At 50.3% G+C, this 13,553-nt stretch overlaps 1 protein-coding gene across 7 annotated transcripts in view; it reads left to right on the forward strand.

Annotated features, from left to right (window-relative positions):
• The window catches only part of CNOT4 (CCR4-NOT transcription complex subunit 4), a 623,322-nt gene that overhangs the window by 128,741 nt on the left and 481,028 nt on the right, over positions 1-13,553 (forward strand). For all 7 annotated transcript variants that reach the window (XM_086952989.1, XM_086952985.1, XM_086952984.1 and 4 more), the window contains exon 4: positions 4,878-4,964. In XM_086952989.1, coding sequence (XP_086809115.1) covers positions 4,878-4,964 — 87 coding nt within the window. The remainder of the gene's footprint in view (positions 1-4,877; positions 4,965-13,553) is intronic.

Raw genomic sequence — 13,553 nt, forward strand, 5'->3', positions numbered from 1 at the left:
TACCAAACTAAGCTGTCACCTACTGACGACACCATTGTCTTCAACCAACTAATAGACAGGGCAGCGCAGTACCACAACGTAGACATGCACAATGACCCTGTAGAAGAAGACTTCTTATTTGACACCTTCCCTACTTCAGAGAAAAGCGTCAGAACACTTCCTATGCTAAAGGGAGTGTTAAAACACGCGCCTGATATATTTAAAGATACAGCCAGGGCACACGTAATCAATCCCAGGATTGAGAAGAAGTATAGAGCAGCCCCTACAGACCCTACGTACATCAGAGGTCAGTTACCATTAGACTCACTGGTAGTGGCTAATGCACGCAAAAGGGCCAACCAACAGGGGAGGCTCCTCCTGATAAAGAGTCCAAAATACTAGAAGCCTCAGGTAAAAGGGTAGCGTCACAGGCCTCCAATTCATGAAGAATTGCGAATACACAAGCTCTGCTAGCTCGTTACGACAGGGCGCACTATGACCAGCTCGAGAGCTTGGTGCAACACCTGCCTGAACCTTTTAAAGCCCAAGCTAATGACCTCATACAGGAGGGAAAAATTCATTACACACGCCTCCATCAAATGTGCGCTTGATGCAGCCGACACTGCAGCCAGGGCTTTTAACACTAGCGTTTTACTACGACGACATGCATGGCTGCTTATTTCGGGCTTTAAGAAAGAGGTGCAGTCCACCATTCTTAACCAACCAGTCAATCAAGACTTCCTTTTTGGCCCTGCAGTCGACACCATTTTAGACAAAACGAAGAAAGACACAAACTGCAAAATCAATGGGTGCATTGCATTTTCAGCAACATAGAGGTTCCTCCTACAGAGCAGCTACACGAGGCAATATTTCACAGACCTCTTCATACAAAGGCAACACACAAGGTTCCTTTAACAAAAACTCCAACAGAGGAGGTTATAGGGGCAGTAATACCAAGGGAAGAGGACGTGGCGGCAATAACACCAGAGCTTCCACTGCCACAAAACAGTGACTTCATCACACTACCTCCAGACCACCTAACACCGGTCGGAGGCAGACTCCAACAATTCCTACCTGTCTGGAACGCAATTACCACGGACAGGTGGGTGAGACAAATTATCCAGTATGGTTATTGCCTAGAACTCACTTCTCCCCCACCAAACATACCACCCAGACAACGTCCTATGTCCACAGAACACATCACCCTGCTACAACAAGAGGTGAAATGCATGCTGGAAAAGGGGGCCATAGAGCCAGTCCCTTTCCAACACCAAGGGACAGGGGTATACTCCCTATACTTCCTTATTCCCAAGACGGACGGTTCCCTCAGACCAATATTTTACCTCAGACCCCTAAATCAATACATACTGTCGGAGCACTTCCATATGATCACACTACAGCAAGTGCCCCGTTGCTACAGCAAGGAGACTTCCTGGCAACATTAAACCTCAAGGACGCGTATTTTCGAATACCCATCCATCCAGCTTACAGGAAATATCTCCGGTTCACAATAGAAGGTCAACACTACCAATTCAAGGTTCTCCCCTTCGGGGTGACCACTGCTCCAAGAGTGTTTACAAAATGCTTAGCCACAGTAGCTGCACATCTCAGGAGGCAACGCATTCATGTGTTCCCGTACCTAGACAATTGGCTCATACAAGCAAAATCGTACCAACAGTGTGCAACAGACACGTCTCAAACACTCCAGCTGCTAAACAGCCTAGGGTTTTCCATAAACTACCCAAAATTGCATCTACAACCATCCCACATACAACAATATCTAGGAGAGACTATAGATACCCCAGTGGCAAAGGCATACCCAAACTCAGCGAGGATAGCCAGCATGCAGATGCTCATTCGCAAATTTCTGCCACAACACTCTTTCAGCTCGAGTCTTCATGCAACTCATAGGCATGATGGCCTCATGCATATTATTGTCCCCCATGCCAGACTTCAAATGTGTCCATTGCAAGAATGCCTAGCACGGCAGTGAAACCAAGCTCAAGGACAACTAAAAGACCTATGGTTGGTAGACCTTCGCGCTCACAACTCTCTGCAGTGGTGGAACCCACAAAACCTTTCCAAGGGTAGACTGTTCCAAGAGCCGATTCCACAACTAGTACTAACAGCAGACGCATCACTGACAGGCTGGGGAGCCCACCTTCTTCACTACACAGTGCAAGGGCTCTGGACAAACAAACAAAAGAAACTGCATATCAACCAACTAGAGTTGCTAGCAATGTTCCTAGCCCTAAAAGCATTCCAAAAATACTTGTACAGCAAGACTGTGTTGATCCGGACGGACAACATTACAGCAATGTACTAGATCCAGAAACAGGGAGGAACACACTATCCACAACTATCCCATTTAGCACAGAGCATATGGAAGTGGGCAATTCCAAAAGAAATCTTTCTCCTGGCAGAACACTTTCCAGGGAAAGACAATCAGATTGCACCCTGCTCAGCAGACACAGCCAGCAACTATACGAATGGGAGATTCACCCCCAAGTTCTCCAACTATTCTTCAGGCAGTGGGAGCACCCAGAGATAGACTTGTTTGCCACAAACGAAAACTCAAAATGCCAATACATTGCCGCCAGGTTCCCACATCCATTGTCACAAGGCAATGCGATATGGATGAACTGGTCAGGCAGATTTGAGTACGCTTTTCCCGCAGCACCACTGATTCCGCTGGTGGCATGCAAATTGCGGCAACAGTCACTCTCACTGATCCTAGTTGCTCCCACATGGGCGAGACAGCCATGGTACACAACTTTCATGGAACTTTCAGTAGTTCCTCATCAAAGGCTGCACCTTGCACTCCATCTTCGAACTCAGAACCATGGAGAAATCAGACACCCAGATCCCCATCAAATGAACCTGTTGATCTGGCTCCTGAAGTCTTAGAATTTGGATACCTTAACTTGCCTACAAACTGTATGAACATCATCAAAGAGGCAAGGCGACCAACTACGAGAGCATGCTATGCAGCTAAATGGAAGAGATTTGTTATTTACTGCAACAATAACCAAATCAACCCTTTAGACGCTTCCATACAGAACATTATATGTTACCTACTGCATCTTCAAAGATGCAACCTAGTGTAGTCTTCCATAAGACTACACCTAGCGGCTATAGCAGCGTACCTTCAAAACAGGCAACACATTTCACTGTTTAGAGTACCAGCAATAAAAGCTTTTATGTAGGGTCTTAAAAGAGTGATGCCTCCAAGACACCCACCTTCCCCAGTCTGGAATCTAAATATAGTACTTACCAGACTTATGGGACCTCCTTTCGAAACTCTACACTTATGCGAACTGCAATACTTAACGTGGAAGGTGGCATTCTTAATTGCCATTACCTCACTCAGGCGAGTTAGCGAGTTACAAGCACTAACCATTCAGGAACCCTTCATGCAAGTACATGCTAACAGGGTGGTTCTTAGAACAAACCCTAAGTTTTTGCCAAAGGTCATATCCAACTTCCATATTAACCAATCAATAGAACTTCCAGTGTTCTTCCAAAATCCAGTCAGTAGCTGAAAGAGCCCTACACAAACTGGATGTAAAGAGAGCTCTCTTTTATTATGTGGACAGAACGAAATCATTTAGGAAAACAAAGCAATTATTTAATGCATTTTCACCACAACATAAAGGAAATCCAATATCAAAGTCAGGAATAGCCAGATGGATCGTTAAATGCATTCAAATATGCTATCGAAAGGCTAAACGCACTTTAACTGTTCCCCCGACAGAATACTCTACTCGAAAAATGGGGGCATCCATGGCTTTCCTAGGGAATATTCCTCTTGAAGACATATGTAGAGCAGCCACATGGACTACCATACACACCTTCACAAAACACTACTGTGTAGACGTGCCCGCAAAGCAGCAAGCTGCTGTAGGCCAAGCTGTTCTAAAAACTCTTTTTCAAACTGCTGCAGCTGGCACAGGTAACCACCGCTGAAGGAGATACTGCTATTCAGTCTATGCACAGATATGAATTCAGCAGCCCACATGCCTCAAACGGAATATGCTACTTACGAGTATGCATTTGTTCTTGGCATGTAGGGCTGCTGACATTCATATCGCCCGCCCTCCTCCCCGGTGCCTGTGGCAGCTGCAGCATTATCTTTTGCATGGCCATCTCTTACTTTACTATCTCCATCTCTGCCACAAGGGCGAAAAACAATCTGAGGATGGAGAAGATGCCCATGCGCACTGTAGTCCAGGGTAGGAGTTGCCTATCTCGTGATACATCGAAGACTCTTCCAGGACAACAATGTGCAATCATCCGGACCCAACACTAGGCGGCGATCTATGCACAGATATGAATGTCAGCAGCCCTACATGCCAAGAACAGATGCGTACTGGTAAGTAGCATATTCCTTTGTTTACCTGTGCCAGGCTTTCTTGGTTCTAAAAATAAACAGTATATTTTTATTTAAGAAAAATTGGCCTAGAGTTCAGTTCTTGAGTGTGTGAATTCATTTGCTGACTGAGTGTGTACATCAAATGCTTAACACTGTCCTTTGATACTGCCTTACTGCTTGACCACAAATAGAGAGTAAGGTTCTATCTGATTTTAACCTTTACCTACCTTTGGGTTCACTTGGTCTCTATACACACTATACCTCATTTTGGTGTAGTGTGTATAGAGCACGTTTCTTACAGTTTAGATCTCCTTTTTTGTTGCATTGTTGAATACCCTATTTAGTTTGATGTTACACAACATCTCATTGCAGACAAGTATGCTGTTTGACTGCTTCTGTCTTAGGTTCACTGCATACTAAGCTTGCCATTGTAGGAGTTATAGGAGGCAGAGAACACTACATCAACATGAGCCTTTGTGGGGACAACCTGAACCAATTGTCAAATGCTGTCCTGTTCATCTTCTAGGTTTTAAAACGACCGGAATATTTTGGGAAGTTTGGCAAGATACACAAAGTTGTCATTAATAACAGTACGTCTTATGCAGGTTCACAGGTAAGGCTCTACAGTTGCAGTGTTTGACAAACGTTAATGTTTTACATTTGGTTTTTGGTTTAGATTTGGTGTTTGCATTATGGTTTGCATGACTGTTTTGTGAGTTACTGATTGCAGTCCTAACTATACCAGCCTAATGTCAGTGGTTTTCCTATTTTAATAATTCCACTTGAACAGTTTTTTCCCCCCAGTAAATTTCTAAGGTTTTTTAAAACCTATTTTAATGTGTTGTAACTGAGCCATAACTTCTCCAACCTTTGCTTTTTTAAATTGGTTGTTGGGTTTATTTTGATAATATGCAACAATTCCCTGCATCCAACCAGCCATGGGCAATCCCGCTCCTGCTGTTCATGACCTGCACAGTTGAATTGGCCACTTGGAGATGTTAAACCCTGATGTGTGCAGCCTTTGGTTGAGCAAAGCAGTAGTGGGCTGCATAACTTAGCTTTAAGCCAGACCTGGTGCACAACCCTCCACGGGAGCCAACCCGCACCCCCTCTGCAAATGGATATTCGACTTGAGCAGTTGAGGGTGGCCAGACCTTGCACCCAACTCGCCATGTTGAGCAAACCTCTGCTCTGCAAGGACTTTGTGGTTGGCCTCAGGGCCCTGTCCTGCGGTAGGGGTTGACAACAATGACTTGTTGTGTCTGGGCCATAGTTCCTAAATAACTAACTAAATAAATAAAAAGGTAATGTTTGCAAATCTTGGGCCAGATTCAGAAATCGTAAAACTCCTGGAACGGTCCAGAATTCGCAAATCCTGCTATAATAGCAATGTTCGAGGCATGTGTCGCTGTGGATACACATGCTCTGCATACCCGCACCATTGAGTGTTGGGTCCGGATGTGTGCAAGTTGTTTTTCTTAGAAGCAGGCTTTCAAGTAACTCATCCTCTTGGTGATAATGCTCATGGCCATCTTCTCCAAATCGGATTGAGACTACTAGCTGCATATTCCTTAACGTTCAATTATGCCCTGACCTCGTCCGCGGGCCTTGTAGGAAGGTAGATCCTTACTATGGTTGCCCCCAACTTTTTGCCCTGTGTTTTAGCTGGTTTTTGACCTAGTTGGCCTGGGACCCTGCCAATCAGGACCCCAGGCCTACTGCTCTCTCTGTAAAATGGATTCCATGTACCTTAGGTGCATTTACCAATTGATACTGGGCCACCTTATCAGACCCTGTAACCCAGGGCATAGGTGTACCCAGGGCCTACCAGGGGCTGCAGCATGTATTATGCCAACCCTGGCTGGCCATCTAAATCTGACACAACTGGCTGCACGACAGCTGGGGCAAGGTGGTGTAATCACCCTTTGCTTTAGATATAGTATACCTATATCTAACCCTAAAAATGGACACATAGATTCCTATCAGTCACTCCTATGGCAGGCCTTAACAATCCTGAAGGCAGAGTGCTTGGAATCATGTGAGATGGTGCTCTGGCATGAGCTGAGCCCGTTTGCAGCTTGCGGAACCAAGTCCTAATAGCTGTTCCATGATAACGCATACCATATACTCTTAAGTGCATTATAATCCACGCGGTTATATGCCAACTCTGGTATCTCTTTATCAAAACCTGTCGAGTAAGGTGTCATACGAATTGGAATACTAACCCCTCGCCAATTCTGGCGACGGGGTTAGCATTCCACCCTTCTAGAGGGACACGACATGTATGTAACTGTGAACCCCGGTTAAAGTTAACTCAAGCCTCAGCATCACAAAATGGATGCCGCCACCACAGACACAAGTCTGACCTCCTGCTGCTGGGAGTCCTTCCAGCGAGGAGAGCTTGGACAAAGGGTTTCCTGTCAGGGGCGGTGCTAGCACCATCCCAGACAGGGTTTTGTGTATCCTGGGTAGGCAGGGCTGAATAGGAAGGTGACTGCAAGTGGCACCCCGGTGCTCACTACGCATAGGCCGGCTAGAACCAGTTCTAGGGCCACACCAGCCCCTGAGCTGGGGAAAGTCCGGCATGGGAGAGGGGTGTAACCACCCCCCTTCCTGGTCCTACCCATGGGCAGGACCTAGTCCCGTACCAGCCCCTTTCCTTAGTATAAAGATAGGAGCTTGCCCCCTTCCAAATTAGATAATTCCGAATCTTGATGACTTTCCACGAAAGAACTCTTGAACCTTTCAGAAGACTCTCCCTTGTGGCTAAGGAGTAGCCACCCTGCACCCGCAGGCACCATCCAAGCATCGCGGTTTGCTGTAAGTCTCTCCTCCGGATCAAGACTGCCCAGCTCGACGAGAACCGGCTTCCCTGGTACCTCTGACCTCTACCTGCATCATCAGCCCAGCTGAGATTCGTGGGTGTGACGAGACCTCGAGGGACCGGCCATCTTCAGGACTGCACGACGCTTGCCCAGCACGACCGCCGAGGGATCCTCGAGTGAGTGCTTTGGGGTCTGAGAAGCCCTAACTCTGAGCAGCTCCAGCACCGAAGTCCAGCCCCCCAGCATCCACGAGATCTGCGTGGGGCCCTTCTGCTCATTGCTGCTCACCGCGTTTTCTGGCTACTTGCCTGCTGGCTTGTGGCCCTCTTGACGAGGCACCACGACGACATCACCGCTGGTCTGGTTGCTCCAGACTGGCCCTTGCTCCCCTCCAACAGAGGAGCACCCCGGACCCTCCTGGTCCACTCCAGATGCCATTTTAAGTCCACCGCGTGGGCTTGCATTTGCCAAGACTTGTTGCCCCAATCCTGGGTCCAGCGACGTCGACAGCAGCAACCATCGTGGGACACCTCGCACCTCCATCCTGGTTGCCGACAACGCCTCCTGGTCCGAGAGACTGCAGAGCCCAGCGTCGCCCACTCACCTGGTCGAGGTGAGTCCATCCGGTGCCATCCTGGTTTTTTTTTTTTTTTTTAACATCATTTTTATTGCATCACCAATATAAATGTACAGACAATATATTCAGCAATAATAACATAACATGTACATGTGTAGTATGATCCAGTCTGTCTCCATCCGGGGGGTCACCTCGACCTTGGCGCGGGTGACCTCATCCCTGTCCATTTCTTGTACTCCTTACAATGTCCGACCTCTTCATCATGCACATAACCCTGGGATGCTTTTGTGGTTTTCACCCCTCCCCCTCCCCAAATTTCGGTACCCCAACATCCCTCCAAAACAGCCTCCTACCCACCCTCCCCCGTGGTCGCTCTGCGCTTGGGTAACAGTGTAAGAGTGTCCGGTGTATTGCAGGAGGAAGTAATCTTTCGCTAAGGTGTGTTCTCCTGTGTAGTGTTAGGGTCTGCTCCATCTAGTTCGCCCTCGCCATCCTGCCCCTCATCGTCCATATCCAGGAGCGCTTGCACCATCACCTCCCATGCAGTCGCCCTTTCCAGTGCCTTCTCGTCATTCAACCTCCAGGCCATCTGGTATCGCAGTGTACTTTCACACGCGGCCCATCTCAGACACTCCCCATACCATCTTTTAAACGTGGGCCCCACTCTGGACTTCCAATTTCTTGTGATCTCCCGCTTGGCCAGGATAAGCCCTAAATCTATAAATTTACTAGTCATCTTATTCCTAGGTGTGTGCGGGAACCAATGAAGGACCGGTGCCATCCTGGTGCCCCTCTAATCACTGGCTAGTGATTCAGAATTTGGTCCCCTCTGCTTACAGGTAACCTCCATCACCGATCCAGGCTTGGATCCCATCAAACTTCAACACTGGTCGCCTGCCAGCAACTTCTTCTTTCAGGCTCCATAGACTGCAACGAGGATTCCCGACGTCTTTTCAGACCTATGCAGCCGCAGCCCCTGGGCTAGGTAACCACAGCATTTCGGTGCTCCAGCATAGCTTAACTATCCAAGGGTCCAGATCCTTTTTCGTTTCAGCTCTACCTAGTCGGATTCGTCCGATAACACTAACTTTACGAAATCTAGCATCCATAGACTTTGTCCCGCATCCCGCGTGAGAGTGCACACTCTGCACCCGATCTCCATAGGCCTCCTGCTAGTAATCTGAAGGTTCAGTAGTCAAGTCCTAGCGATCCTAAAGCCTATTAGAGTAGTACTTACCTGCTAGTAATTTCGCATTCCACTTTTAGAGTATATGGTTTTTCGTGCCCCTCGGGCATTTGTGTAAATTGTGCGACTTTGAGTATTTTCATAAGAGTTTTGTATTGTGCTTAGCACCCTGTCCTCATAAAGAGTCCACGGTTGTTGTGTTCTAAATAAATATCCTTTTATTTTCATAACAACTTGTGTGGTGTCCTTTCACTTGGTGTTCAAGGGGTATATGTGATGGTATAACAGCTGGCTTAACACGTCCTCTAGAGTTTAGCCTAAAGACTGCTCTTGTCCATGCTACTAGGATAGCTGGTCTACGGTTGACTTGCAACCAATCATCAAGGGGGGTTGTTTGGACTGATACAAAGTGCTCACTAGAATAGTGAACATTATATATCAGGCCAACTTCTCACAGGCCTGACGTCAGCAAGGTCACATAAGGCTCACTCCGGCAAGCCAACGTAATTTTTCCTCTTTTCCGCGTGCTACACGGATCCGGATCGTGACCCTGACCTGTTTTCAGGGCTTCTTTTCACACTTTGCATTGAGGAAAAGTGTGCGAATGCCTTCGGGCTTTAAGACGTGTACTTCTGGTGCACGTCAGTTTTCGGTGACGGTCCCTCACCCCGTCTGTATGTGGTGTTTGGGCGAGCACCATGACTCTACGGTCTGCAACGCTTGTCAGCACCTTAAACCGGGAGCGCTGGATGAAATTGCTGTCAGCCCGCTTGTCCAGGTCGTTCTCGTCCCAGCGTCCGTCCCCTACCTCGGAAGCCAGGAGTCTCCGATTCCGACTGCGGCATCGCCCTTCGCCACGACCCCAAGGGCGTCGCTCGCCAGGTCCTGTAGCTTGTCTCCGAGGCCTTGTTTGGGGGAGGTCGCGGTTCCTCTCGGGACGTGCGCCCCCGCCAGTCGCCACCCAACCTGATGTTTCCTGGCGTTGGGGCTACTAGGGCCCAAATGAAAGCCTACGCTGCGGCTCTGCAGGCTTCTTTAACTCCCCTCCTCTCCCTAAAATGTCTGCGGAGCCCTTGCCTTGCGCTGGCCTTCGCGGGGTCGCCGGCAGCTTAGGCGCTGACAAGCCTTATGCATCGCCTTCAAGGTTTTGAAATTGGCCTCGCCTCCCATGCTGGCTGATCTTTCTGCCTAATGTCCCTTTGCAACATCTTCGCTCACAGGGTCAGCACTTGGTGGTGGTTCCCCGACCCCGTAGAGCTCGGTCTGGCGGCCGCTTCTTTCGATATAGAGCTGCCACCCTTTGGAACTCACTCCCTGTGCAGATCCGTGGCCTTGACAACTACTTGGCTTTTAGAAGGGCCATCAAGACCTATCTTTTCTCTGCCCCTTAGTTTTCTGGCGGGCTCTCTGTTGTCTGTCTTTTCTGCATTAGCGCCGGGACGCCTCCCTGCTGGGGCATCTGCCACGCTTTACAAGCTAAGATAACATAACATAAGTTCGGCTTCAGGTTGTGGGGGTATGGTGTCGTCAAGGTGCGGCCCTGCGGGGTTCCCCTCTTTGACCCACGGTGTCCCTGCCTCGCGGCAAATCACTTTGTAGCTCCCTGTGGTGCCGCAGGAGATCGCCGGGATTCAGGGCTCGTCCCCTAGGCAGGCGGCTGTCTTGTCAGTGGCCGGGCTGACGCCTTTCCGGCGCTGACAGCTTTCTTCCCCAGCCCTGGCGGTGCTGCAGGTAGAAGCAGGGGCTTGGGGCCCCTTTCTGAGCACCTCTCGATTCTCTATGCAGGTGGCTGCCTTGTGTGAGGTCGAGTAGGGGCGCCTTTCACTAGCTGACCCGGCCCCGGCCCATTCTCTTAGGGAGCACGTGGTGTATGTTGCCTGAGCGCCCCCAATGGCCACTCGGCGCAGATGGACGTCACGCCGGAGCCTGTGGCGAACTTCACGGCGCGTTGCGGGTGTCAGGTCTTTGACTATTCTCCAGAGGTTCCTTCCTCCCCGGAGGTTTGTCATCTACTGGTCTCCTCTTCCCTGAAGACGGGACTCCGTGTCGTTTCTTTTTCACCAGCGGCTTCCAGGACGGCTCCTCGCCATCCCCGTGACCTCAACCCTCGGACCCTCTTTTCCGCAGCTTGCTGTTGGATGCTCCGCTGGCTTCTCTGCCTTCCCCGAAGCCCCCTCAGGTCCCTCACTCCTCTGCGGATCCTCCGCTCTTCAGGGGCTGGCCGCTTATTCCTCCTGCTGGACTTGGGGACAGACAGCTTAGTTTACAGCTGTCGCCCACGGAGGAATTGCTTTCTCCCCCGCAACACCCTACGGAGGCAAGTGTCGCCTTTGTTTGGGCCATTTCCACGGCCGCTGGCATGTTGCGGATGGTGACCTTGTCACCCAATGCCCTATTGATCAACTGTTGGAAGTTCTCTACCAGGGCTCTGGTGGATGGCGGCTGCTTCTTGCATTCGAAGCTTTGCTCCACAATTCTCTGCTAGGTGCCTGGGGGTGTCCTGCCACGGGTGACCCTAGTGCCTCGGCCACTCCTATACCGCCACTGTCCTGCTCCGCACGATCTAGACTGCCTTTCGTTCCACCCTTCTACCCAGGGCCCTCTTCTGCAGGCTGCCTTTCCTTCCTTATCTTCTGTGTTTTCTCTGTCGCGGCAGGCCCAATGGTTGGATACATGGGGACGTAACCTCTTCGCTTCCTCCAGTGCTGCTTTGCGAGCACTTAACACGCTTCGTGTGCTGACCAGGGCTTCCTCCAGCCTGTGGGATTCTGCGGAGTCCCTTCTGTCTCGGGTCCCTCACGAAGGTGCCCCCGCTGATCTACGTCATCATGTGTTGGATGGTCGGGAGTTTGCCGCGTTTATTCTCCGTACGGCCTTGGATGTTGCTGATGCTCTCGGCCACGCTATGGCCAGCTCTGTCTCTCTCCGTCGCCATGCTGGCCAGGGCTACCTCCAGCCTGTGGGATTCTGCGGAGTCCCTTCTGCCTCGGGTCCCTCACGAAGGTGCCCCCGCTGATCTACGTCACCATGTGTTGGATTGTCGGGAGTTGGCCGCGTTTTTTCTCTGTACGGCCTTGGATGTTGATGATGCTCTCGGTCACGCTATGGCTAGTTCTGTCTCTCTCCGTCGCCATGCTTGGCTGCGGGATGGCGTTTTTCTTGAGAATATTCGGGAGCGTCTGGTTGATCTACCCTTTGATGGGGTTCTTTTGTTTAACACCCATGCGGACTCCACCATTCAACGTCTCCTTGCGGGGCTCCGTCCTCCTCCCCCCTCCGTAAGCTTGGGTTGTTGATCCTCCGGGGATTGATGGGAGGCTTAATCTCACCTTTTTCCTGGAATCTGGTGTTTTGATTAATCCATTGGTGTGTTCAGTATGGTTTGCCGTGCCTTCAAGGTCCCTGAGTTGGCCCCTCTCTATTGTTGGCTGCTGGTACAGCCCCCCTGACAATTATGTATTTTTGGCTGATTGATAAGCTATTTGTGGTTCTAACTGCAGGTCCTTATGTTCTAGTCTTCTGATGCGGGATTTTTTCCCTAAGAGTGGTTTTGCAGCGTGAATCTTTCTGGATTCACTATGTTGTGCTTATTCCGCGGTCTAGCGGTTGGGTCCGGAATCTGTCTTTTCTTTCTTTTTTTTGTTTGTTTTCGTCCCACCTTTTGGTGTACTTCCTGTGACGTTGGCACGTTCGAGGCATGTGGGCTGCTGAATTCATATCTGTGCATAGATCGCCGCCTAGTGTTGGGTTCGGATGATTGCACATTGTTGTCCTGGAAGAGTCTTCGAAGTATCACAAGATAGGTGGCTCCTCCCCTGGACTACAGTGCGCATGGGCATCGCCTCCATCCCCAGATTGTTTTTTTCCGCCATTGGGTTCGGATGTGTGTCGGTTCCCTCTGTCGGAACCGATAGTTGTTAACTCATTTCACTCGAGACCAAAAGGTCTTTAGGCTTGGCGCCGGTATCGTTTTCGTTCGGGTTTACTGTTTCCTCCAGCTCCGAACTCTCGCTGCCCTTCCGCGTGCTCTCGGCGCGGACGGGCCCACTCGACGCTACAGCCATGGAACGGACTCCGTTTAAACGGTGCCCGGTCTGCAACGCGAAGTACTCGCATCTCGACGTGCACCCAGTGTGCAACACCTGTCTGTCGCCGGACCACAACGAGGCCAGGTGCATGGCCTGCTCGAAGTTCCGGTGCAAGAAGACCCTCAAGATTCGTCGGGCTGCGAGACTCCAGGCCAAACTGTCTGCGCCCCCACCGGACAACATCTTCGAGGAAGACGTCGGAGACGACGATGTCCAACAGGTGTCGGACTCTGGCCCTGCGTCCGAGGGGGAGGCCTACGACGCAGGGGACGAGGAGTTTGACGAAGCCGACGACTAGGTAGGGGACGACGATACGGCCTTTGCCACCGTGGGGGATAGCTCTGAGGACGAGCACCCCCGGACTGACTCAGGGGTCGAACCCCTTTCTGCGGCCCAGGTCGAGGGATCGCCTTCGGGCCTTACCCAAGACCCTGTTACAAGTCCAGCAGCCCCGCCTACGAGCCCGGCCACGGACATTTTGGAGGTGCCACTCACTTTTTCAAAAGTGAAGCCTTCGGGATCAACA

Source organism: Lissotriton vulgaris, chromosome 1_2 (assembly GCF_964263255.1).
Source record: "Lissotriton vulgaris chromosome 1_2, aLisVul1.2, whole genome shotgun sequence".
Taxonomy (NCBI): domain Eukaryota; kingdom Metazoa; phylum Chordata; class Amphibia; order Caudata; family Salamandridae; genus Lissotriton; species Lissotriton vulgaris.